Source organism: Rattus norvegicus, chromosome 10 (genome assembly GCF_021556685.1).
Source record: "Rattus norvegicus strain SHRSP/BbbUtx chromosome 10, alternate assembly SHRSP_T2T, whole genome shotgun sequence".
Taxonomy (NCBI): Eukaryota; Metazoa; Chordata; class Mammalia; order Rodentia; family Muridae; genus Rattus; species Rattus norvegicus.
Genome location: NC_141543.1, coordinates 58,457,787 through 58,480,850, shown reverse-complemented (window position 1 = coordinate 58,480,850; position 23,064 = coordinate 58,457,787). Strand labels below are relative to the sequence as shown.

Below are 23,064 nucleotides of genomic sequence, written 5' to 3'. Positions count from 1 at the left end.
ACATGTATATGCATCTCGGGAGCTATCTTTCCTGCTGTATTTACCTGAGATTGTTTTTAATATTTACTGTTTTGAAATTAAAATAACATTGTATCATTCATCCTCCTCTCCTCTCTCCAATCCCTCTCCTGTATGTTCACCTTGCTCTCTCAAATTCACCATCTCTTTTTCTTTAATTGTGTATGTGTATACACTCATATATTCCTAAACATGGAATACAACCTACTCAGTCTATATAATGCTATGTGTGATTTCAGGCTTGGCCACTTGGTGTTAGATAACTAATTGAGGAAGGGGGAGTTCTTCCCTAGGAAAGACTATTTCTTCCTTATTTGGTTACACTTCTTTGTCTAGGGCGGAGGCCCTGTGAGGTTTACTCCCTCTGCGTTAGTTTGCCTATTGCTGCTGTCCTTGTCTTTAGGTAGCCATGTGGTTGAGACGTAATGGGCGGGCTTCCCTGACATTTCTAGGAGACAGTCTCACAGCAGACTTCCTTTCCCTCTGGCTCTTACAGTCTTCCCACCCACCCTTCCACAGTGTTCCAAGCCCTAGGTTCAGGAGCTGTGTTATAGATGTGTCAGCTGGGGCTGGGTACCACACGGTCTCTTGTTCTCTGCAGCTTGGTCAGTTGTGCTTTTCTGTACTGGTCTCTGTATATTGCAAAGAGGAATTTCTTTGGTGAGGGCTGAGAGCACCACTTATCTATGGGTATAAGGATAAATACTTAAGAATAAATACCTAAATACTTAGGTTAGGAATTATGCTGGTTTAGTAAAGAGGCAGTAGGAGGTTCTCCATATGAGTACCACAATCACCAACTTATTCATTTAGGGGAGCTCACCTAGTATCTCTGAAGAGAGGGCAATGGACGTACAGCATTCGAGTCATGTCTTAAAATGCCTTTACTGCTACCCTCGACTGGCAGCCTGGTTGGACATAGAATGCTAGGTCAATGATCATTGTCCCATAGTCTTTGGACAGGAATCTTCCATGGGGAATGGGGGTAAGGACAAGGTTCTTGCTTTGGAGATGGGGCACCCAGTTTCCTTTCCTTTTCTGGATCTTGTTTCTTTCTGGACGCTCTCAGGGCCCTTATCACTGCTGCCCTAGAATTTCACAGGCTGCCCCTCTGTGTGGGTCTTTTATTCACCAGGACTCAGGAGGCACTATGCTTGCTCTTCAGTTCTGGAAACCTCTGTGTGTTTATTTTAAACAATAAAAAAGGGGCTGGGGATTTAGCTCAGTGGTAGAGCGCTTACCTAGGAAGCGCAAGGCCCTGAGTTCGGTCCCCAGCTCCGAAAAAAAAGAACCAAAAAAAAAAAATAATAATCATTAAAAACCGACAACATAAAGAGACACTCTTTAACACACCGTGACACACTATAGCTTCCACAACGAGTGTTTTTTCCCTCTGTTGTTGTCCTGTTAGGTTGCAAGGGTGGAGGGTGGGTATAAGGAGAGAGGAGGATGAGTGGAATTGGGTGCCTGATATGAAATTCACAAAGAACCAATAAAAAGTTAAAAAAAAAGAGAGAGATCCTTAAGCTTCATTCTGTCACTCATTTTTAAACACAAGGGTTGAATCCTTGTGTGTATATAAATCCATAGCTGGATTTTCCTCAGTTCATAATCTAACTTATGGCTTCTACTCCGGTATACAGAGGACTAGGGCACACACGCTCATTCTTTTTCTTTGCAGTATTGCTACAATAATAAACTGACATGTGTCATTTCCTCCATGACAAGCTTTTGATAGGGGGAAATTTCAGGGTTGTGTGTGTATGTGAGTGTGTGCACATGCATATATCAAAACCACGGCTTCGAGCTGGGTCAGCAGGCACCCTACCATTAAGCAAGACTCCCATTATTGGATCTGCGTTTTGATGAATGCTGTAAAGCTTCCCTGTAGAGATGTCTATTGGAGTTTGCTCTCCTGCCAGCAGTGAGAGAGTGCTTTGCATCCCTGTAGGAGAGCTCCCCACAGCCTGGATGTGGGAACCCCCAAGTTTTGCCAGTCTCATGGGGGGATGACATATTGGATTTAGCCTCTTCAGTATGGAAAATCCCTGAATGTCTTGTCCCATGCATGCCCTTGACTGTTTCCCATGTGACTATTGTTAGTTGCCTCTCCTTAGCATCTGTCCCAACAAACCTGAAGTCACCTGTCCTGCTGAAGGCTTACATTTCCTTATTCCAGGCAGCCAGATGGCCTGCCATTCCTTTTATGACTTTGGATTTCAAGGTGTGGCTGGGAAGCCCTTTTCCCTGTTGCCTTCCAGTGCTTTCGAGGTTTTATATTTTCACATTGAAGTCTGTGATCTGGAGTTTTTTTGATGTTCCCCAGCCATGTACCAGCTGCTGCAAGACCATTACTAATAGAAAGGTTCCTTTAATTTAGTGATTCTACATGTGTGTGTTTGGTTCTATTTCTGGGCTTTGGCTTTTTCTCCTCTCACTGCCTTAAAGTCCCAGCCTGCGGCTGCTTCCTTGACCTCCTTCAGAACTGACCCCACCCTGACCCCGCTTATACAGAGGCTGCAGCCCCACTTAGCAGCCATCTCATAGATCATCAGCGTAGACAGAGACACTTTGGAGAGTCCAAGAGTTTTAGGAAATGTTTTACTGTCACAGTGGCCAGCTCTTGGTCTTCAGTAGGGGAGTAAAATGATGTGCATTTCAGAATGACTCTTCTGTAGAGACTGGTAGAGAAGAGCAGTGGCACAGGCGAGGATTGCTGTCGGAGGCGATCTCTGAGTGAGAGTTCACACTGGGGACCGGCAAAGCTTTCTAGATGTATTTTTGAGAGTGTGATTAGCAAGATAGACTTTTATTGAGGTGTGGCAGGGGTGGAAAGAAGAACAAAGGATTCTTGGGTGTTGAGCTGAGCTGAGTGCAAAACTCAGAAAACTAGGGCCCATGGGACCTGTGCAGCCCAGGGTCTGGACTTGGACTTGTGCTGCCCATAAACTTAAAAAACCGATCTCTCTCTCTCTCTCTCTCTCTCTCTCTCTCTCTCTCTCTCTCTCTCTCTCTCTCTCTCTCTCTCTCTCTCTCTCTCTCTCTCTCTCTCTCTCCTCTCTCTCTCTCTCTCTCTCTTTCTTCCTTTCTTTCTATTAACATTTAAAAGGTGGCAACATAGATGCAGTCACATCTATGTGCACTTCATGGGAGTCTCATACTGAGCCAAAGTGATTAGGCATGAACCATGTAAACCCTTGTTAATACTGTCAGAAAGGGAGAGACAAGTAAAAGCACAAGGCCTTTCTCAGACATGCTTAAATGGACATGCTTAAATGGACATGCTTAAATGGACATGCTTAAAGAAGGGCAACAAAAATGTCCATGTTTAGCTAGAACTGATTTTTGTATACTCTGTTAAGGCCTGGAGTATTTCCTGGTCTGGCCACTCACTAAAAGTTGACCAACCTCAGGACCAGTGGGTTGGGGGCTGTGCACTGAGCTTGGAGGGCCAGGTGTTTATAGCTGATTGGAGGTGGTCAGAATCGTGTTCATCTTTCTGTAAATGTTGCGATCCAGTCCTTAAGTAGGAAGGAGCAACCGGGAGTCTCATTTTCTCTTCCATGGCCATTAAGAGACGTATACTTTGACATGTCTCAGCATAATTGGGTGAGCGGTGGATGACAGTACTGACTAGCCTTGTAATGCGAGGCCCCGTCCGTGTTAGGAGAAACTGTGCTGGTTGAGATGACCATGTGCACTCGCCTTCCAGTGAGCTCCCCTGGGTAAGTTACCATGGTTGTGGAACTGTTGTCTTTTTCTGGTATTACAGAAATCAGTTCTAACTAAAAATGGACATTTTTGTTGTCCCACTTTATCTCCATTTTTGAGCTCTGCCGGTGGGGAGCACCTTCCTGGCTTGGGGCTCTAAGCATTGAACATGGGGTTTGAACCTTTACAGCCTACTGCCGGAACTCCCTGGATGGCCAATGGTACAGCTATGATGACAGCACGGTGGAGCCCCTGCGAGAGGATGAGGTCAACACCAGGGGGGCTTACATCCTGTTCTATCAGAAGCGGAACAGCATCCCTCCCTGGTCAGCCAGCAGCTCCATGAGAGGTGTGTGCCACAGCTCAGGAGGGGTGTGGACTTGGAGGTCATACTAAGAGTTGAGATGTCCTGGGCCAGTGAGACCGCTCAGCTGTAAGTAGTCCCATTTAGGAAGCCAGAGTTGGCAGCAAATAATTTCATGGGAGACATTTGAATGCACTGAGGAACCGTCTTCCCTGTGTTCACTAAACACCATGGTTCTAAGGATGTCCCATTGCAGGCTTCTAAACTCTATGGTTCCAAGGGTGTCCCACTGCAGGCTTCCCCTCCAGCCATTCACCTTTGTTTCTATAGTTCCCCTCTGATTTGGTTAGTCCAGGACTGAAAGGTAGGAGTTATTGTGGGACTCTTGGGGTAGCTGGGAACCTGGTGATAGAACAACTCTCCACCTACCTTCAGGCTCCTTGGATGTGCCAGGTCCAGCTTTCTCTTTTGCTTCTTCCGCAGGCTCCACCAGCTCCTCCTTGTCTGATCATTGGCTCATGAGGCTTGGGAGCCTCAACAACAGCACAAGGGGAAGCTTGCTGTCCTGGAGCTCTGCCCCCTGCCCGTCTGTGGCCCGGGTACCTGACTCTCCAGTCTTCACCAATGGTGTCTGCCAGCAGGACAAGGGTATGTGGTTAGATTGTCTTTTTTTTTCCTCCCTCCCTGCTTTTCATTGTGAAAGTGTTGGCACCTCATACCGTGAACAGAAAGAGCTGGTTCTGATGAGAGGTGTGTTGTCTCTTGGGGTCTTACCACTCAATGTGCCTCTCCATCCATCCATGGTCCCCCTCCATCCACAGACGCAGTGGCCCTTTCAATCCACAAGTTGCATATTGGTAGCCAATCGACCATGGATGGGAAACAGAAAAAAAAATTAGACTTGTACTAAACATGGGCAGAATATTTTCTTGTCGTTTCCTAACAACACCAACTGTGTATATAATAGTTATACTGCATCCGGTATCATAGGGAACTGCGTGGTTATTTACAACATTTTCATATTTGAGCATCTTCAGGATCCAGTTTCCTGGGCTCTAAGGAACTACTCTGCATCCATTTTCTGTTCCCATAGAGCTTAGTACCTCATGGAACAGATGTGGAAGCTAACACAGCAGTGTAGTTTAAAGCGGGGGCAAAGGAAAAGAGGTGAACTGGGAAGGAGCTAGCAGAGGCTGGGGAGGATCCAGGGAGCCCCGGCTGGCACACAAGGGTGGTGACGTGAGTAGAGGCTGAGCTAGCAGAGGCTGAGGAGGATACAGGAAGGCCTGGCTGGTACACAGGGGTGGTGATGTGAATAGAGGTCTGAGCAGAGACCGGGGACTCATGCACATGCAGAAGGCTGGGATTGTGTTCATTGCTGTGCTGTGAATGGTGGGCATGGGGTCGGGGGAGGGGCAGAAGAAACCACAGCCTCAAAGCAGAGTGAAGAGGGCAGTGGGAGGTAGATGGGCGGCTCATGATGTACCACTTGGGCTTTACTTCAAGTGCTATGGATAGTGGGTGAGAATTTGGAGCAGGGCAGTAAACAATATGGTTTATATATTACATTTTTAATCTTAATTTTTATATTATGTATATGGGTTCTTTGCTTCCATGTTTGTCTGTGCATCACGGGAGTGCAAGGGTCTTAGACTAGAAGAGGGTGTCAGACCCCCCTGGAACTTGAGTTACAAGTGGTTGTGAGGTGGGTCCTCCCTAGGTCCTGTAGAATAGCAACCAGTGCTTCTAACCACTGAGCCATCTCTACAGCCCATGGAGTGGGTATTTGTGTGTGTGTGTGTGTGTGTGTGTGTGTGTGTGTGTGTGTGTGTGCGCGCGCGCGCGCGCGCACGCGCGCATGGATATATGAGCATCATGTGAGGAGTGCTTTTGCCCTTGGAAGTCAGAAGAGAGGATATCAAATCCCCTGGAACTGGAGTTGTAGAATGTTCTAATCCGATATGTGTGTACTGGGAATTAAATCTGATTCCTCTGGATGAACAGCAAATGTTCTAACTGCTAAACCATCTCTCTAGCACCCCTGGTTTATAGTTTTGAAGTTTACTCTGTCCCTACAGGAAGAATCCGTCAGGGGCAGGCATGTGTGTCAGACAGAAGGCCTAGTAGGAGACCGTCTTATGGTTGTAGGATCTGGATGGATTTGTTGAGGAAGAGATGGTCAGATTGTAGATAAACTAATGAATTTTCTGGTGTTGGGTGCAGCATATGAAAGAAGGAAAATTATCTAGGACGCCTTGGCCTTTGTTTAAGGTATAATCAACAAGGGGAATCATTGAGCACTTGGTAGGGTGGGGGGAAGTTGGGTAGGAACAGGGTCAGTGTTAGAAGAAGCCACATAATTTAGGACAGGTAGTTTGAGACTCCAGCAAGGCATTCATAGCAGCATGAAAACCACAGGGACTGGAGTCACCAGCACCGAGATGGAGTGAAAGCCACAGACTGACAGAGCTCTCCATAGAGATTCTGAAGATAGCAAAGAGTACAGACTGAAGACCAAGCTGGCAGCTATGATGTGTAGGGCTTGAGTGAAGGTGGAGATAGAACTAAGAAAGGGCCAGGGGGAGCAAACCACATTCCCAAGTGTTGGAAAGCATCTTTTAGAAGGAAAGAGCCAACTGTGTTTATGACTAAGGGATGCAGAGCACCTGTCTGGCTGGAGGGCCACCAGTAACTTCTCAGGGGCCTTTCTGGATGGGAGGGAATGGAAGGCCAGCTGAGGCACAGGAAGTAATGGCACATGCACACATCATCAAACAGCATGGTGAAAGACCAGTAGCTGAGGCTGCACAGAAAGCCGGGTTCAGGGATGTTTCTGTTTTCCTTTGCTGAAAGAGCTAGCGGAGCATGCTCATGTTAAGGAGACCTCGTCCAGTGGAGAGACTGCAAGAGAGCAGAGGACAGGATGGTTATAGAAACAAGTCTCTGTATCTGTGTGTGTCTGTCTCCTTGGACAAAGAAAAGTGGTCACATAACTTTTAACATTTCCAGTCAGGCATGGTAGCGCACACCTTTAAATCCCAGCACCAGGGAGACAAAGACAGGTGGATCTCTGTGAGTTCAAGGCCAGAATGGTCTACACAGTGAGTTCCAAGATACCCAAGGCTACACAGAGAGACCCTGTATCAAAAAAGACCAATTAAATTTCAAAAAAATGTATATTTCCTTTAGTTCCTAATTTAGTTTTCAATATAAAATCTTAATAGAAATGTATACAAATATAAATATCACATATATAGAAACATTAAGCTAACATTTGTGATTATGTCATCAATATGTGACACACTCTAACATATGAGCACATACGTTATTGAGTACATATTATATAAAACATGCAGGTATTTTTACTAAACTAATATACTACTAATACATATGTACCCTAATTATACATGTACATCTGATGAATTACCATAAAGTGAACATGTTTATGGCCCAGGTTAAGAAGTAAAGAGTTCTGCGTTGGTTGTGTGGCTCAGTGGCAGGACACTTGCCTACCATGCACGGGGCTTTGGGCTTAGTCCCCAATACCAATGAGGGGAGGGAGGGCAGGAAGGAGGGAAGAAGGTCGAGTAGAAAGGAGGGAGAATAGGAAAGAAGAAAGAAAGGAAGGAGGGAGGGCAGGAAGGAGGGAGGGTAGGAAGAAAGGAAGAAAGAAAGGTAGATTAGTGGCTCTGGAATCCTACTTCCTCATACCTCTCATTCATTGCTTCCGGCTCTCACAGAATCTATGCCAGGTTAGTTTTACTGTGTTAAGTAAAGGACGGACAGGGGCCAACTGTGACACGCCCGCCAGACTTTATTCCAGGCACGGGGAGTAGCTATTGGAGAGTTTGGAGCAGAGCTGTAGTCAGTCTGGTTTATGTGTAAAAGTGCATGTTTACAAGGATGAGTTTTACCTGTGAAGCCATGTGGCATCGGGCTTTCTGTTTGCCTTATTATGTTTGCCGCTGTTCTTGGGAGGTGCATCTGGTGTGCATAGCAGTGCATTGTTTTAAATTTATTTTACTTATAAATGAGATCAACCCAGAGATTCATAGTTCTCTGTTCAGAAGGTAGCTTATGTATGTGAGAGAAAGAGACTAAAAGCAAAGACAGGGATCGACTTCTGCTCTCCATACATTGACGATGGAGTGGAAGTTTTTGTAGACGCTAGCACAGACGTCAGCCTTGGAGAAATCTGGCCTGCCTGTCAGAGGAAGTGTCTTGAATTACTACAGATTTTCAATTCCTGAATTACTGGTGGATCCTCTGCCAATCCATGCAGCGTCTCTGTGGGGCCCACAGAATGGTTTATCTCTGGATGGCATCTGCTGCTTGGCAGACGGTACGTCTCTCTTACCAGATTTTCCCACGTTGTAAGGGTAGGTCACTTTTTCTTCTAGTGTGGCTAGGTTTAGGGGTTGTCTCCAGTTTGGAGTTAGGATCAACACTAACAGTTGAGTGTACTTAATCTGGAGATTCCAAACACTTCAAAATATAAAATCTCCTACCAATATTATGCCATCACCTGTGGAAAATTTCACACCATGAAATCTTGTCTTGTGTTACCAATTGTTAAGAATATTACATAAATCACTTTTATGCTTGTGCATACGGTGTATATGCATGACGCATTAAAGAGTCTCATGCTTAGACATGGGTTCTCTCTCCAGGAGACCACATTATTCTACCTATCCCAACATCTGAAGAGATTTAAAACCTTCACACACGTCTGGTCCCAAGCACTCTGGCTATACTGACCTGTATGGCTGTGACACTTGGGCCTCATGTCTTCTGCTGTGCATAGGCCTGTGTATCCATTAAGTCCATACCTAGGGGTAGAATTGCTGGGCCATGGTCCATGTGCACACTCACTGGCTGCTTGTTTCCATGTACTTCAGCCATTGCTCTATCTGAGCACACAGACTCCCAGTCGATAGCAGTGAGTGGGTCAGTGTGATGATAGAGTCTTCTCCTTGCCTTCTGCTTTACTCTCTGGTGTTTGGCATTTTGAGCTTCCATTGTTTCACCACCAGATGGAATGCTGCAGGAGTGTGTGTGTGTGTGTGTGTGTGTGTGTGTGTGTGTGTGTGTGTGTGTGTGTGTAGAACCAGTCCAGGTCCTTACAGTTCATTCCCACAGGACTATATTTTTTCTTCTCTCCCATTGTTCTGGCTGTACCTTTGGGAGAGTGCCTGTAAACAAGAGAGGGGCTCTTCCAGCTGGTTCATTCCTGTCAGTACTACCTGTGAGAAAGTCATCGGCTCGTCTCAGCTCTGTCAAAAGGCACGGCACATCTCTCCCATGGAGAGATGTTTCGTGCACCCTTCCTTTAAGTGGCAGCTCTACAGAATGAATGGGGTGTCAGGCCCAGCTCTGGGGATGCTGCAGAGACACAGGCACCACCTACAATGGGTTAGGCCCACCCATATCAACCCATGGATGGCCTCTGCATCTGCTTCCACCAGAAAGACCAGGACAGGGATGGCAACTATCTTACAGGTTCCTCCAACTGTCCTCTGAGGCTCTCAGCTGCCAACAATGTGGAACATTGAGATTTCTCCTCGGAAGAGCCCTGCTTTCCAAGGGAGCCTTCCCCTCCTAGTTTGGATAAAATAGAGTTCTGAAACTTGTCCTTGAAATTCTGAGATGGTTGCAAAATCTCGTCTTATCGTCAGATTTGGGCAGAAGCAAATCTAGCGGAGATTTGCACAGGGATTCAATCCTCTCTCATAGGTGAGAGAAGCTTTTTATCTTTCAAAGTTAATGGAGGTGAGTTCTAGTTGGGGGCAAGGACGACAAGTGTCCTTCGACACCCAGGCATGGTCCTGGTCGGTAAATGGTCATGGTTACTACATGCCAGCAGCCCTCTGCAGAGAAGCATGGATTGCCCTGGAATGCCATCGCTCCGGGAGCTCGGGCCTGGCCGAGGGATGTTGGGAAGGCGTTTATACTGAAAGGAGTAGGTCGGCGTCCTGGCCAGTTTATGTTAACTTCACTCTTGCTAAAGTCGTCAGATAGGAGGGAACCTCAACTGAGAAACGCCTCCGGAAGATCAGCCTGTAAAGAGAAAAGCCTGTGGGGCATTTTCTTAATTACTGACTGATGTGGGTGGGCCCAACCCATTGTAGGTGGTGCCATCTGTGAACTAGTGCTCCTGTCTCCAGGTTCCTGTCCTGACTTCCCTCAGTGATGGGCTACGGATGTGGAATTGTAAAGCAAATAAACCTTTTCCTCCCCAACTTGCTTTTGGTTGTGGCGTTTGGTCATAGCAATAGTGACCTTGACTAAGACAGAGTTCATTGGGGTTTATAACTAATAGAATTAGGGTAGATACGAAAAGGAGGTGCTGTACAGCCAAAGGGATATAAAAGCACCCTACCTCTACAACTACAGGAAGATGTAACTATGTTTAGGAAGGAAGGAAGGGGAGAGAGAGAGAGAGAGAGAGAGAGAGGGAGGGAGGGAGAGAGGAGAGAGAGAGGGAGAGAGAGAGAGAGCTCTATCCCAAGAAGTCCTTCCCAGAGACCATCGTGAATACAGGGCCCTGGGGCTTAGGTGTCTGCAGCTTGTTAGGACAAATCCTTCTCCTGATAATCATCCTCTGTGGCTTGTCTTGGGCGTTAACTGTTTCTTCCATTCTAGATCTTTCCAGATAGTATTTCATTTCAGCTTACATTCCCCTTTTGATGGTATCTGAACATTTCAAGTATTCAGGACCGCGTGGCCATCTTTTTATTCTTTGTTTCCGATTTGGCGAATTATGGTCCAAGAATGAGCTTTTCAAAAGTTATCCTCTTTCATGGGAAAGTCTGTTTTGTTATTTTATAAGTAAGTGTTCTGTGAACATGTGAGTTAGCAGGAAACCTTTCTGAGGGCTCGAGCGCTCACTGTCATTACGGTGTTAGGTGATTGGTCTCTTTAGTCATCTCTCCCGTATCTCTTTAAATGTGCCTCTTTTTGTTACTGTTTTGTTTTTTGAAACAAAATATTATGGCTCAGGTTGATCTTGAACTCACACAGTGCAGCCAACCATGAATCTGAACCTCCTGCCACCGTCTCCCGAGTGTTGGGTTTATGGGTATGAGCCACTGAGCTTGGCTTTAGATCTCCTTCTGACTGTGAAGGGGACCCATTGAGATATTCAGCAGAGCTGGGCTTTGCCCACATACTCTGTTGTTGCCTAATGTTGGGAGCTTGTCTGAAAGTTCACCGCTATTGAATCTTTTTAAAATATATATATAAATTGTGCTTTTTTTATCATTGTAATTGTTCTTTATCTGTTCTCTGTTTTTTACCTTGGACTCCACATTGATAATTTTGCCTCTTCTCTCTGTATCATGTTTTGTTTGTGTAATGTGTACACACACAGGCACATACACACATGCATGCATTACTCCTAGGTGCCAGAAGGAGGCGTTACATCCCCTGGACTGGATGATCCTTAGCTGCCAAGTGCTCTTTCTTTCTTCTTTTTTTTTTTTTTAATAAGCAGCCTCCCTAGGTTTCTAGTACCTGACCTTTGATTTCAGATAATGTGCTTACTTAACACAGGCCCATGGGAAATAGGACCACAAACTGAAAAAAATCTATCCTCCAGCAGAAGACTGGGGGACAGAGACCATGACTTTACTCTTTTATCTATCTATCTATCCATTTATTTATTTATTGTTATCTTTATTAACTTGAGTATTTCTTATTTACATTTTGATTGTAGATTCCCCTTCCTGGTTTCCAGGCCAACCCCCTAATCCCTCCCCCTCCCCTTCTATATGGGTGTTCTCCTCCCCATCCTCCCCCCATTACCACCCTTCCCCCAACAATCATGTTCACTGGGGGTTCAGTCTTAGCAGGACCAAGGGCTTCCCCTTCCACTGGTGCTCTTACTAGGCTATTCATTGCTACCTATGAGGTTGTAGCCCTGAAACTCTGGTTGGTTGGCATTGTTGTTCATATGGGGTCTCGAGCCCCTTCAAGCTCTTCCAGTCCTTTCTCTGATTCCTTCAACAGGGTCCCGTTTTCAGTTCAGTGGATTGCTGCTGGCATTCGCCTATGTATTTGCTGTATTCTCTCAAGAGATCTACATCTGGTTCCTGTCGGCCTGCACTTCTTTGCTTCATCCATCTTATCTAGTTTGGTGGCTGTATATGTATGGGCCACATGTGGGGCAGGCTCTGAATGGGTGTTCCTTCTGCCTCTGTTTTAAACTTTGCCTCCCTATTCCCTGCCAAGGGTATTCTTGTTCCCCTTTTAAAGAAGGAGTGAAGCATTTGCATTTTGGTCATCCCTCTTGAATTTCATGTGTTCTGTGCATCTAGGGCAATTCAAGCATTTGGGCTAATAACCACTTATCAATGAGTGCATACCATGTGCGTTTTTCTGTGATTGGGTTAGCTCACTCAGGATGATATTTTCCAGTTCCATCCATTTGCCTATGAATTTCATAAAGTCATTGTTTTTGATAGCTGAGTAATATTCCATTGTGTAGATGTACCACATTTTCTGTATCCATTCCTCTGTTGAAGGGCATCTGGGTTCTTTCCAGCTTCTGACTATTATAAATAAGGCTGCTATGAATATAGTGGAGCATGTGTCTCTGTTATATGTTGGGGCATCTTTTAGGTATATGCCCAAGAGAGGTATAGCTGGGTCTTCAGATAGTTCAATGTCCAATTTTCTGAGGAACCTGCTCTTAACCATTGAGTTTTTTGCTCCAGCTCCCGGACCTTGAGGTCAAAAATAAAGAGCCAATTTTTTGTTGTTTTTTTCCCTGTGGTACTGGGAGGTAAAACCCAGGCCCTCGCGCACGCTAGGGAGCTGAGCGCTGTGCTTCTCAGCCCCTTCCCTGGCCGCATTCCTGTTCTTTGTTAGGAGAATTCCACCCACTGGATGGGAGGAGAGAAACAAGTGGCAGTGTTTTTGCTAAAATATTCCTTCCTGGGTTTCTTCCTTTCCTGAAGTTGCCTCGTCTTGGTTGAGTTGGTTGCTGTTTGTTTCCTTTTCTAATTAATTTGCAAATTCTGCTTTTCATCCTACCTTGTTCCTGTGTACTTTCTCAGTGTTTGTGATCAATCACGTTTTCCTGCTATTATAAGGCTGGAAGAAACCAGCTGTTTCCTGCCAGGCATTGTTTCACCACTGCCTTCTTCCTTTGCTCCAGTAATCCTTCGCTCTCCCCCTGCCCAACCCCCAAGCCCCCACCCCCACCCCACCCCACAAGGAGAGGTGTGAAACTCTTTCTCCAGCTCCCTCTGCCCTGTTGGGGAACACACTCCTCCGGACTTCTGACAGTGCTGCAACAGTTAGATTCTCCTGTCCTGTGCACCCGACTTGGCTTGAGGTGACCTTCAGAGGCTGCCTGGCCTTCCCTGTGGAGGATCTGCAGCTCTTGGAATTCCCGGGCTGAGATGCATTGTGGTTTGGAGTTTGTCTTCTTTGCCCTCCGCCCTGAGATCTCTGCTCTGTCAGTGTTTGTCAGAGCCCTTCAGGCATGCGATCTCTAAATCCTTGTACAACCAGAACGATTTCCTTTACCCAGTGGGTGGCAGCCTGCCTGACCCAGGGCTCTGTGGTTGCAATTCTGTTTTCTGCGTCTGGAGCTGGTTTCCCACGCTCTCCTTGCCCCGGGGCGGCAGGTGAGAAACCCAGACTGTTCTTTTTCACGTGAGTGTCTCTTGCTCTCCCTGGCTGGAAGTTTTTAAGATTCTCTCTGACCTCAGAGTTCAGAAATTCTAGCACTTGCCTGGGTGTTCAGCCCCACCCAGCCCCCCAAAGGCGAAACTTCCTTCTGCACACTCCGGCCTTTCTTTGGGACTTTGACTTGTATTTCCCTTGATTTATTGTCTCTTGCCTTCAGATTTTTCTGGTTGTTTATTGTGGCTCCTGGCTCTACCTCCTCACTCTCCTCCATTTTCCCTTGCGGTTCTGTGACTACCGTTTTGCACTATGTGGAGAGGTGTCCAGTACGTTAGTGTTGTGACGTTTCCACCTATGTGTGCTGGGTCGTATTCCTAGCTCTCCTGGGTGGGACTGGTGCAGGCTGCAGGTTACACACCTGCTGGGATGGGAGATCATTCTTACCTTGTTACTGACTCATGGTGGGCTCAGCAGTGACCCTACCAAGCCCTGAAGCTATCGGCCTCCCTCAGGGTCATGGGATGCTCTGATCTGTGTCACAGGCTGCTGCTCTCCTGTCTTGTTGTTGCTGTTTGGTTTGTGTTGTGCTGTATTCTGTTGCTGGGTCCTCTCTGATGTCACTTCTACTTAGGGGCAGGCTCTCTCTCACCATTGTGGCACTAAGGAACTCAGTCTCTCAGCTTCCTGAGTGTTGGGATTCTAGGTGTGAGTCACCACACCCATGTTGGACCCTGTTGCTACCTTTTCTGTTTCTGCCCCACAAGGCTCTGCTCTTCCCTCTCTAGAATGAGGGGATACTTGGGGTGAGAGAAGGGATGGTGACTCTTGCTCCCAAGGGATGGTGGTTGACATCTGGCCCTTCTCTTGCCCACTTTTGTCCACCTGGCTCAGTCTTAGAGGAAGAAGAGTAGCCTTGGCCTATCTGTAGACATTGCCTGAGCTTCTAGGGGACCACAGGGGATTTTGGGGTCAAGTTTTTTCTAGGTTGTCTCTGCCCTCCATGCAGAAGTGGTTGCCAGGCCATCAAGAGACATGAGAGCAAAAAAACAATTAAACCAGGAACAGAGAGGTGCTGAAATTTTTTTGACATTGAAAGTCAATGGCAGAGGTCTTCAGCTATGGATTGGGGCTCAGACACTGTCCTGGGTGCACATAGCATGGGCTCTTTTCTCCTGTGTTCCTGCTCTGGTTGTCTCTGATGCTTGCCTGACACAGCAAATTTACTTCTGCCTCAGGGTCTTTGCACCTGCTGCTCCTGAAGTCTGGAGCTTGTCTTCCTCAGATCCCCTCCCTCCCTCCTTCCCTCCCTCCCTCTCTCCCTCCCTCATTCACTTAGGTCCCTCATTCACTTAGGTCTCTCAGATATTGCTCCTCCCTCACGCCCCACCCCCTTTTCTTCCTGACCCCACCTTATTCGCTGTAGCCTTCACTACCGTGTTACACAATATCTTATGTTTTGGTTTTTGGCAAACCCCACGAGCAGAGCCACGAACACTTTGTGTTTTGTTATTGTTTTGATACAGGGTCTCCCTATGTAGCCCTGAGTGGCCTGAAATTTGCCATGTAGATCAGGCTAGCCTCAAACTCACAGAGATTATCTTGCTTCTGTCTCCTGAATGCTGGGATTAAAGGCATGTGCACCATATCTGGTTCTTATTTGTATTTTTAACCCCAAGCACTGAAAAATAATCTTTAGCACACAGTAGGCTTTTCTTAAATATTGCTAGGATGAATTACTGAGTGGATGTTAAGATGTAGTGGAAACCCTTAGGGATATTGAAGGTATTTGACTGACTGAAGATGAACTAAGGGTGGGGAGCAGAGGCCCTAAGGCTCCTGCCCACAGCACAGTGTGACCTCTATTTGGAGATCACATCACTAGCCCAAGGAACGGAAATGACTTGAGAGTCGAGGTGGCTGTACATGGACAGGAACAGAGGAGGCATTTCTTGGAGCAGCTGCTCTGCGGTTGGAGGCTGTGTGCATCAGCAGACCAAGTGCTATTGCAGGGGATGCACAACCTCCAGGAAGATGTGGCTTAAGGCTGCAGGCCTTGGGCTGAAGAGGTGGCTCTGTGGTTAAGAATGTTTGTTCTTGCCGAGGACCTGGGTTCGGTTCCCAACAATGACATGGCCACTCTGTAACTCTAGTCCCAGGGGACTGAGACCCTTTTCTGACCTCAGCAGGCACCAGGTTCACACCCGGCACACTTATACGTGGGGACAAACACACATAGAATAAAAGTAAATAAATGTTAAACTCTCTGGTTCCTTGGATCCCATCCTCCTTCCTAGCTCCCAGCTTTCCAGATAACCCATCTCCCAGAGGAAGGGCTTTAGTACTGGATAAGAGACAGCTGCTTGGTTAGTGAGCAAGTGCCCTCAGATCCTGTTATGGGGCAATAAATAGATGAAACGAAATAGAGAGTGCTTTTTCTCCAAAAAGGGGCAAGCTGAAGGGGTCCTCTGGGTGTCTGTAGTGTGGGTTGCTGTCAGCCCTGGCCCTTTCACAACAGGAAGAAGGGAAAAGCGGTTATTTACAGCGGCAGCTAGGTCTTCTCGCTACCTGCCAGGGCTCCAGGCCACTCCACCCGGGGAAGGGCTAAAAGCCACAGCTTTGTCCTCCTGATGCAAAGCTTCCCTCTCTGCCCTTCTCAGGGCTGTGGACAAGGAACAAGAAAACTTCACACACACCTCAGCCTCCAGAACAGTGTTTTATCTTTCCCCAGGTGTGGGGATTGAATGGTGAAGTCACAAGGTCAATGCAAACTGAAATGACAAAGTATTTTGGGTGGAATTAGGTCTATTCCTGGCCAATCTAAAGAAATGCTCTAAAGAGAAAGATATCAAAAATGGCATGTGAAACCCCCAACGGGTGAGAGCCCCGTGAATCCTCTGCTATCTGCCTGAGGCTGGCCCAGCACTTTTCCTTCCCTCTGGGGGCTTGCTTTCTCATTGGCAGACATGGCCTTGTGCACTTAGGTTTTTATCCCAACATTCTCTGTGACTTTTGCTGTCCTTGACCTCTCACCTATATGCCTGAGAGATTCAGGACATCCCCACATGGGTGTTTTGAGACAAAAATCCTTGATTATCTTTAAAGTTGGTCTCTGTCATAGACCTTTGGGACTGCTGGGGTCCCAGAAATATGCTGGAGTCTTAACCAGTGACAGAAATTTATTCCTCATGGCTCTACAGGATAGAATCGGGGGCCAGTTAGGTTGGGTTATGGTGAGTCCTTTTCTTTGATACAGAGTCAGAAAGAACTGTTTTTTTCTTACTTCTTCCGATAAGGACACTGTTTTAAAGCCATGACCTTGGGGGTTAGAGTTTCGACTTAGGAACTGGGGGGATGTAAGCCTTCAGCACATAACACTCACACTCTACGAGTAGCATATTGTCAGAGGCCAGCTGTGGTCGCCAGCACCATGTGACGGACTATACTTGACTGACAGGCACAGAAGGGCCGAGCTGTAGAAAAGCAGTAGGAGAGTTAGTAGCACTCCTCAGCCCCTCTAATTTCATCACTTTGGGTATCCAGTTCTCTATCCAGCTTTGTGTGTCTTCACACGCATGCGTAGTACACAGTGTGTGTCTGTGTGTATGTGTGTGTAGGTGTGGGTGTGTGTGTCTGAGTGTGTCTGTATGTGTATCTCTGTGTGTGTGTGTCTGAGTGTGTCTCTGTGTGTATCTCTGTGTGTGGGGGGGGTGTGTGTGTGCAAGTTGGATCACAATGCCTTCTAAGATTCTAAACTTTTCATTTAAGACTATATACAAAAACCACTTTCCTAGCCATCTACAGACAATTGCAAAATACAAAGAGAACACAAAAGGCAACACTGGTAAATTAGATAAAATGAAGCCTACAGTTACTTTGTTTTCTTTTGGGCTCAGTATGGGATATGTGACATTCTTGCATTTTAAAGTACAAGTGCCCAATTTTGACTCAATTTGAGAGATACTTGGTAAGCATTTTGTCCTTAGACATAGTTAAAGAAGGATAATAATGATGTCAGATCTCAGGGCAGCTGACTCAGTGAAACCCTCAGTTGTCTGGCTACAGGGCTCATGGATCTAGTCAGCCCTCAACATCATTTTCTTATCTGCAGTCAACTGCAGGCCGGCTTGGGAGGTGTCAGGGGCAGTGTCTGGGGAAGGTAGAGTATCTACTAGAAATGCACAGATCCTTTCCCTTGTGATTACTTCCTAAGTGACGTAACCTGACAGTTGTTTACATAGCATTTGCTTTGTATCCGTATCATAATCTAGGAATGACTTAAAGTCTGTGGAAAGATATGCATACTGTTGTATAGAAGGGGTCTGTATACCCACAGGTTTGCTATCTGCTGGGATCCTAGTCTAGGAGCAATCCTCGGTGGATATCAAGGAAGGCTGTGCCCCTTTGCCTGTGGTTTCCCCTGTAAGTTTTAAATGTATACATGGATTCTGTGGGATAGTGGATGAAACCATTGGTTGTCCTAAGGGCAGGACCCTTGTGTGTCTGGCTTGTGCTATGGTCACTGTGCCCAGCCTTAGACCTGACATACCTTGCTTGAAGGCTGGCACTGCATGTATCTCTTAACCAGTGCTCATGGTCTTTTTGTCTCTTTCAGGAGTTGAGGCCGGGCCTTTGGTTCAGGGAGTTGGTGGCCGAAGTATCAGCATGAAGGTACCTCCTACTTCCCGATCCAGGCATGGGCCCTTCAAGACCATGCCCCTGAGGTGGTCCTTTGGACACAGGGAGAAACGTCCTGGGGCATCCGTTGAACTGGTGGAATACCTAGAGTCCAGAAGGAGACCCCGCTCCACCAGCCAGTCCATTGTACCACTCTTGACGCGTGCTGCTGGTGGGGATGAGACGTCAGCTTCACCGAGGTCAGATGCCACCCTTCCTGCTAAAAGTGACAACAGCGGTCGAGCCACTGGGCAAGGAACAAATGGGGTGCCCCTTTCCTCGTGCCATCTCAACCACCATTCAGCCCTGGGGTCCCTAGACGATGGTCTGCACACTGCCAGGACACGAACAGGGAATGCAAGTCAGGATATCAGGCTCCCAAAGAAGTTTGACCTGCCCCTCACGGTGATGCCCTCAGCGGAGGATGGAAAACATGCACGTCCTGAGGGCCAGAAGATGACCACCTGGAAGGGAAGTAGCCAGGTGGGAAGCCAGAGTAGCCCACCTTCCCCCTCCACTGGGTTGCTCAGAAACTTTAAGGACAATGGCTTAGGTACCTTACCCAAGATGAAGGCTAAGGCTGCCATGGAGGAAAGGGCCCCTGACAAAGACAGGGGACAGGGGACATTCACTCTTTTGAAGTCTGTGTTTTGGAAGAAAGAGCACAAGAGGGCTGTCAGGACTGAGAGCTCCCCACCAGCACCCTCGATCTCCCTGGCAAGTGACCGGCTGAGCCCTGCCTTGAATGAGCATGCCCGAGGTTCATCCCCTGCCCTGAGGATTCGAGAGAGCCCAGCCAGGGGCCTAGGCAACCACGCGGAGAGGGACATCCGTTCTGCGCCCAGCTCTCTCCACCTCCCCAGAAAAGCTAGCAGGCCCCCTCGGGCCAGTGCAGCTGTCTCCTCACAAAGGACCATTCCTGGGGAACTGACTTCTTATGGCACCCTTCAGAGAGTGAAATACCACACCCTTTCCTTAGGTCGAAAGAAATCCTTACCGGAGTCCAGCTTCTGATGGAACATTTCAGTGTTGCGTGAAGCTGGCATCCCTGGGGCTGCGCACTGAGAATCTGTAGGCTGCTTGTGTCCAGAGTAGATTTTCTAGAATCCAATTGACTTGTGGCCTCCAAAAAGAAAAAAAAAAAAGTTTGGTCTCTGTAACTCTATCATATTCCAATAACCCAGTGTCAAAGTGGTTGGGTTCCCATTGGTGAGTTTTGATACAGCCTGGCCACTAGACGGTGCTGCTGAGCCCAAATTATCACTACAAGACTAAAATTAGTATTTGGTGTATCTAAGTCCAGGGCCTGCCATAGTCTACTAAAAAGACTCTGGTGTCATGTCAGATACTCTCACTCTTCCCAGCTTGCGTGCTCCTAACTTACATGTCCTACTTCTTCTTTCCTCCCCTCCCCTCCCCTTCCTCCTCCCTCCTTCTCCCCTCCCCTTTCCCTCCTCTCCTCCCTCCTCTCCTCCCTCCTCCCCTTCCTCCTCCCTCCTCCCCTCCTCCATTCCGTTTTTCCTCCTTTCCTCCTTCCTCCCTCTTCCTCCCTCCTCTCCTTCCTCCTCCCCTGTGCCCTCCTTTCCCCCTTCTTTCATTTTTTTTTTTTTTAATAAAGGGTGTATAAGGAAGATCTTTTCCTTTCCGTGCTTGCCTTGGATAAGTGTCAAAGATGCCAAGAAACGAAAAGAATAAGAAATAGAGTGTGGGGGTTGGGGATTTAGCTCAGTGGTAGGGCGCTTGCCTAGCAAGCGCAAGGCCCTGGGTTCGGTCCCCAGCTCCAAAAAAAAAAAAAAGAAAAGGGAAAAGAAATAGAGTGTGACAGTGGCGGCGAAAGATGGGAGAGAAGTGATTGTTGTTTCAGGAGAGTATTTAATATATAGCAAGAAAATTGTATTACAGCTTTTCGAGGTGTTTTAAAAAGATAACTATTTTGATACCAGAATAAAGATGTGTTTTTCTAAAATATATGAGATCTATCTATGCACAATTTTAATAAAAAATTGTGTCTGTGAAACCAGCAAATGGTGGACTGAATTACTGAAATTTGAAAAGCGACTCACTTCATTCCTGTTGCGTTGCAAAATCACAGCTCGTTGCTGTCTGTCAGAAAACAGTTGCCTGTGTTGTTTCTGAAACTTAAGGGGGGAAAAAAGCTCTTAACTAAAATTATGTGTGCCTCTATTCATCCTTTTCTTTCCTTCATTTAAAAATGTTTTTAAATTTGTATATACTTTTGAGACAGAGTCTCACTCTGTAGCCTGTTACAGGTCTTGTACTCTTGGCCATCTTCCTGCCTCAGCCTTCTGAAGGATTATAGGCATGAGCCACCATGTCTAGCTTTTGACTTGCTGTTCCTGAAGGAGACTAAGGCTTTTCTGGTTCTCCGGAGGGAGCCAGCACCTGTAAGTCTGAGGCTGCCTGGCTCACCCTGTGCTATCCCATGTGGTTCTGTGTATTTGCTTGCCCTTCAGGACCTGATCTAAGAATACCTTAGGTTTCCTACAGACATTGCAGAGCCTAGACCCCTCTCATTGGCAGCCAGCCTCTCAGGTAAACATTTCTCTGGAGGGAGCTTCCTTTCTCATGGGATATTTCTTCAAGACTTCTGGCCACAGGAATGCAGTCTTCCCCCAGACCACAGTATGGGTTGGTGCATGGCTCTGCAGCTTTTTTTTTTTTTCTTTCTTTAAATCAGAAAGAATGGGATTCCTTCTTTTCTCCAGTGAGGAAGACAAATTGCCTTTCATCTCAGCAACAGTTGTAAGAACTAACAAGGAGGCAGAAGACCCAGCCACCTGACGCCCTGAGGGCTCCATGTTCCCTAGCAGGCCCATGTGTTTACATTCTAATAGCAGCCCATGTTTCTTCCAGGTCTTAAATTGTCATACGTGGGCAGTGTGGAAAATGTGGCTGATCATTTTATCCTGGCTGACGCCAAGCTCAGTGTCACTTTGCCATGTTGTAACTCAGGCTTGCACCCGGGCCTCCCTCTTGTAATGATCTAGACTCTGGGATCATGAGAGGGTCCCAGTTGTTAGCAATGCTCTCTGGTGTACCACACACTGGGGCATCTACTTTAGACTTATAAATACTCCAGGGTTTAGAAAGAGGCTGTGACACCTGGACTCTAGTAGGTATCTTTTGATAAGTCTGTCTCTGGTCTCTGTCTAATCCCTTTCCTAGGACTGCAAGATGGAGCTGGTAGGAAAGTGTTGCGGTAAATATTAATAAAAAAAAGTTGTTAACTTTTTATCCTGCATTAGTGTCGGCACCCATAGGGCCGCATGGCACTGTGGGGTCTCTTTATCTCAGGGGCTCCACACTGACCCCCAGTACTCTCTGACCCAGGCAGTCTGTGATCCATTGAGTATGGCACCTTGCCACACTGGGCCCTAGTGTTAGTTCCGGCACTGGTGGGCCTTATGGAACTAACCATAATTTATCTCTGATTAGTATCTTTTCTGGCGGCTCTCTGCTAGCTGGGAACTCTCTGGTTCCAGCTACCTGGTAAAATCCGGGCTTTAGAAGTCTAGCAGTGACTGGGCTATCACGGCTCCCTGCCATGAACTCTGCCCACACTCCCAGCAGCCGCCCCCTGGTAGTTAAAGTATAAACTCACAACTACCCAGTGAAATCGAGGCTCAATAGACTGTAACTCAACAATCAGACTTATATGTTAAATTCTCAATCCACAGTACACCCGCTCAATAAACTCACCACCAAATGATAAAGATATAAACTGCCTACCTAGATAAGATAAATTGACCTGTAGAAATCCATCCCTTAAGAAATATTCATAACAACCTGTATCTATGTAGAGATGCATGATGAGGATCATTTACGTCTGCCTCCATGTTGCCTCTCTCCTCCTTTCTGCCTCTCCCTTTCCTTCTAAAACGTTCTTCCCTCCTCCCTTCTTGTCCAATGGCAGGCCTCGTTTTATCTTGTGTCTTCCTTTACCTTCATAAAGATGTCAACCTACACTTCACCCTTTCCGTATAATTAAAAAAAAAAAAACTTCTCTCAAATGTAAGCTGAGCACAATTCTCATTTTGTGATTTATAAAGTATAAAATACATCTAACACCCAGTCCAACATTTTATCAGTTAAACAGAACATTTAGTTATCTATTCTAGCTTAAGAAAGTCTTAAAATCCATGTTATGTCCTGGCTGGCTGGCTGGCTTGTATAGAATCTGATAACTATCCAATTAAATATGTATTCTCAAAGTTAAACAGCCTGGGTACGCTATGAGACTATAACTAGTTTCAACCCTGTCAGAAATCTGAGAACAGCCAATATTACCTGAAAATATAGGAAGCCTAATATGGCTTCCTGAACTGAGACAGGTTGAAGAGACAATTGTCTACTTGCAAAGTCCCCTGTTAGCAACACTTGGGAACAAGTCTTCAGCTTTCTGGAGATCATCTGACAGACTTTTGAAATGCAGAATTGTGAAGGGCTGATCCTTCTGGCTTGGCAGAGATTATCAATGTATTCCCCAAGATGTATTTACTTTCCTCTGAGGAAGACAGGCCAATATTTACAGCCTTTGAATGCAAGGTGTTCCTTAAGCACTTTATTAGCCTGTTTAATTCACAATCCTTTTAAGAAAAAAAAATCAGTTACATTGTGTGTGTGTGTGTGTGTGTGTGTGTGTGTGTGTGTCCCCACAATGGCACCTTTGTACCACAGAGCACATGTAGAAATCAGAGGACAGC

At 46.6% G+C, this 23,064-nt stretch overlaps 1 protein-coding gene across 2 annotated transcripts in view; it reads left to right on the top strand.

Annotated features, from left to right (window-relative positions):
• Positions 1-20,188, top strand: part of Usp43 (ubiquitin specific peptidase 43) — a 62,752-nt gene extending 42,564 nt beyond the window's left edge. The window contains exons 13-15 of one of the 2 annotated variants that reach the window (XM_087569152.1): positions 3,920-4,078; positions 4,517-4,681; positions 18,279-20,188. In XM_087569152.1, coding sequence (XP_087425278.1) covers positions 3,920-4,078; positions 4,517-4,681; positions 18,279-19,354 — 1,400 coding nt within the window. In that variant the 3' untranslated portion in view covers positions 19,355-20,188. 2 annotated transcript variants of the gene reach the window in all.
• Positions 20,189-23,064: the final 2,876 nt, after the last annotated feature.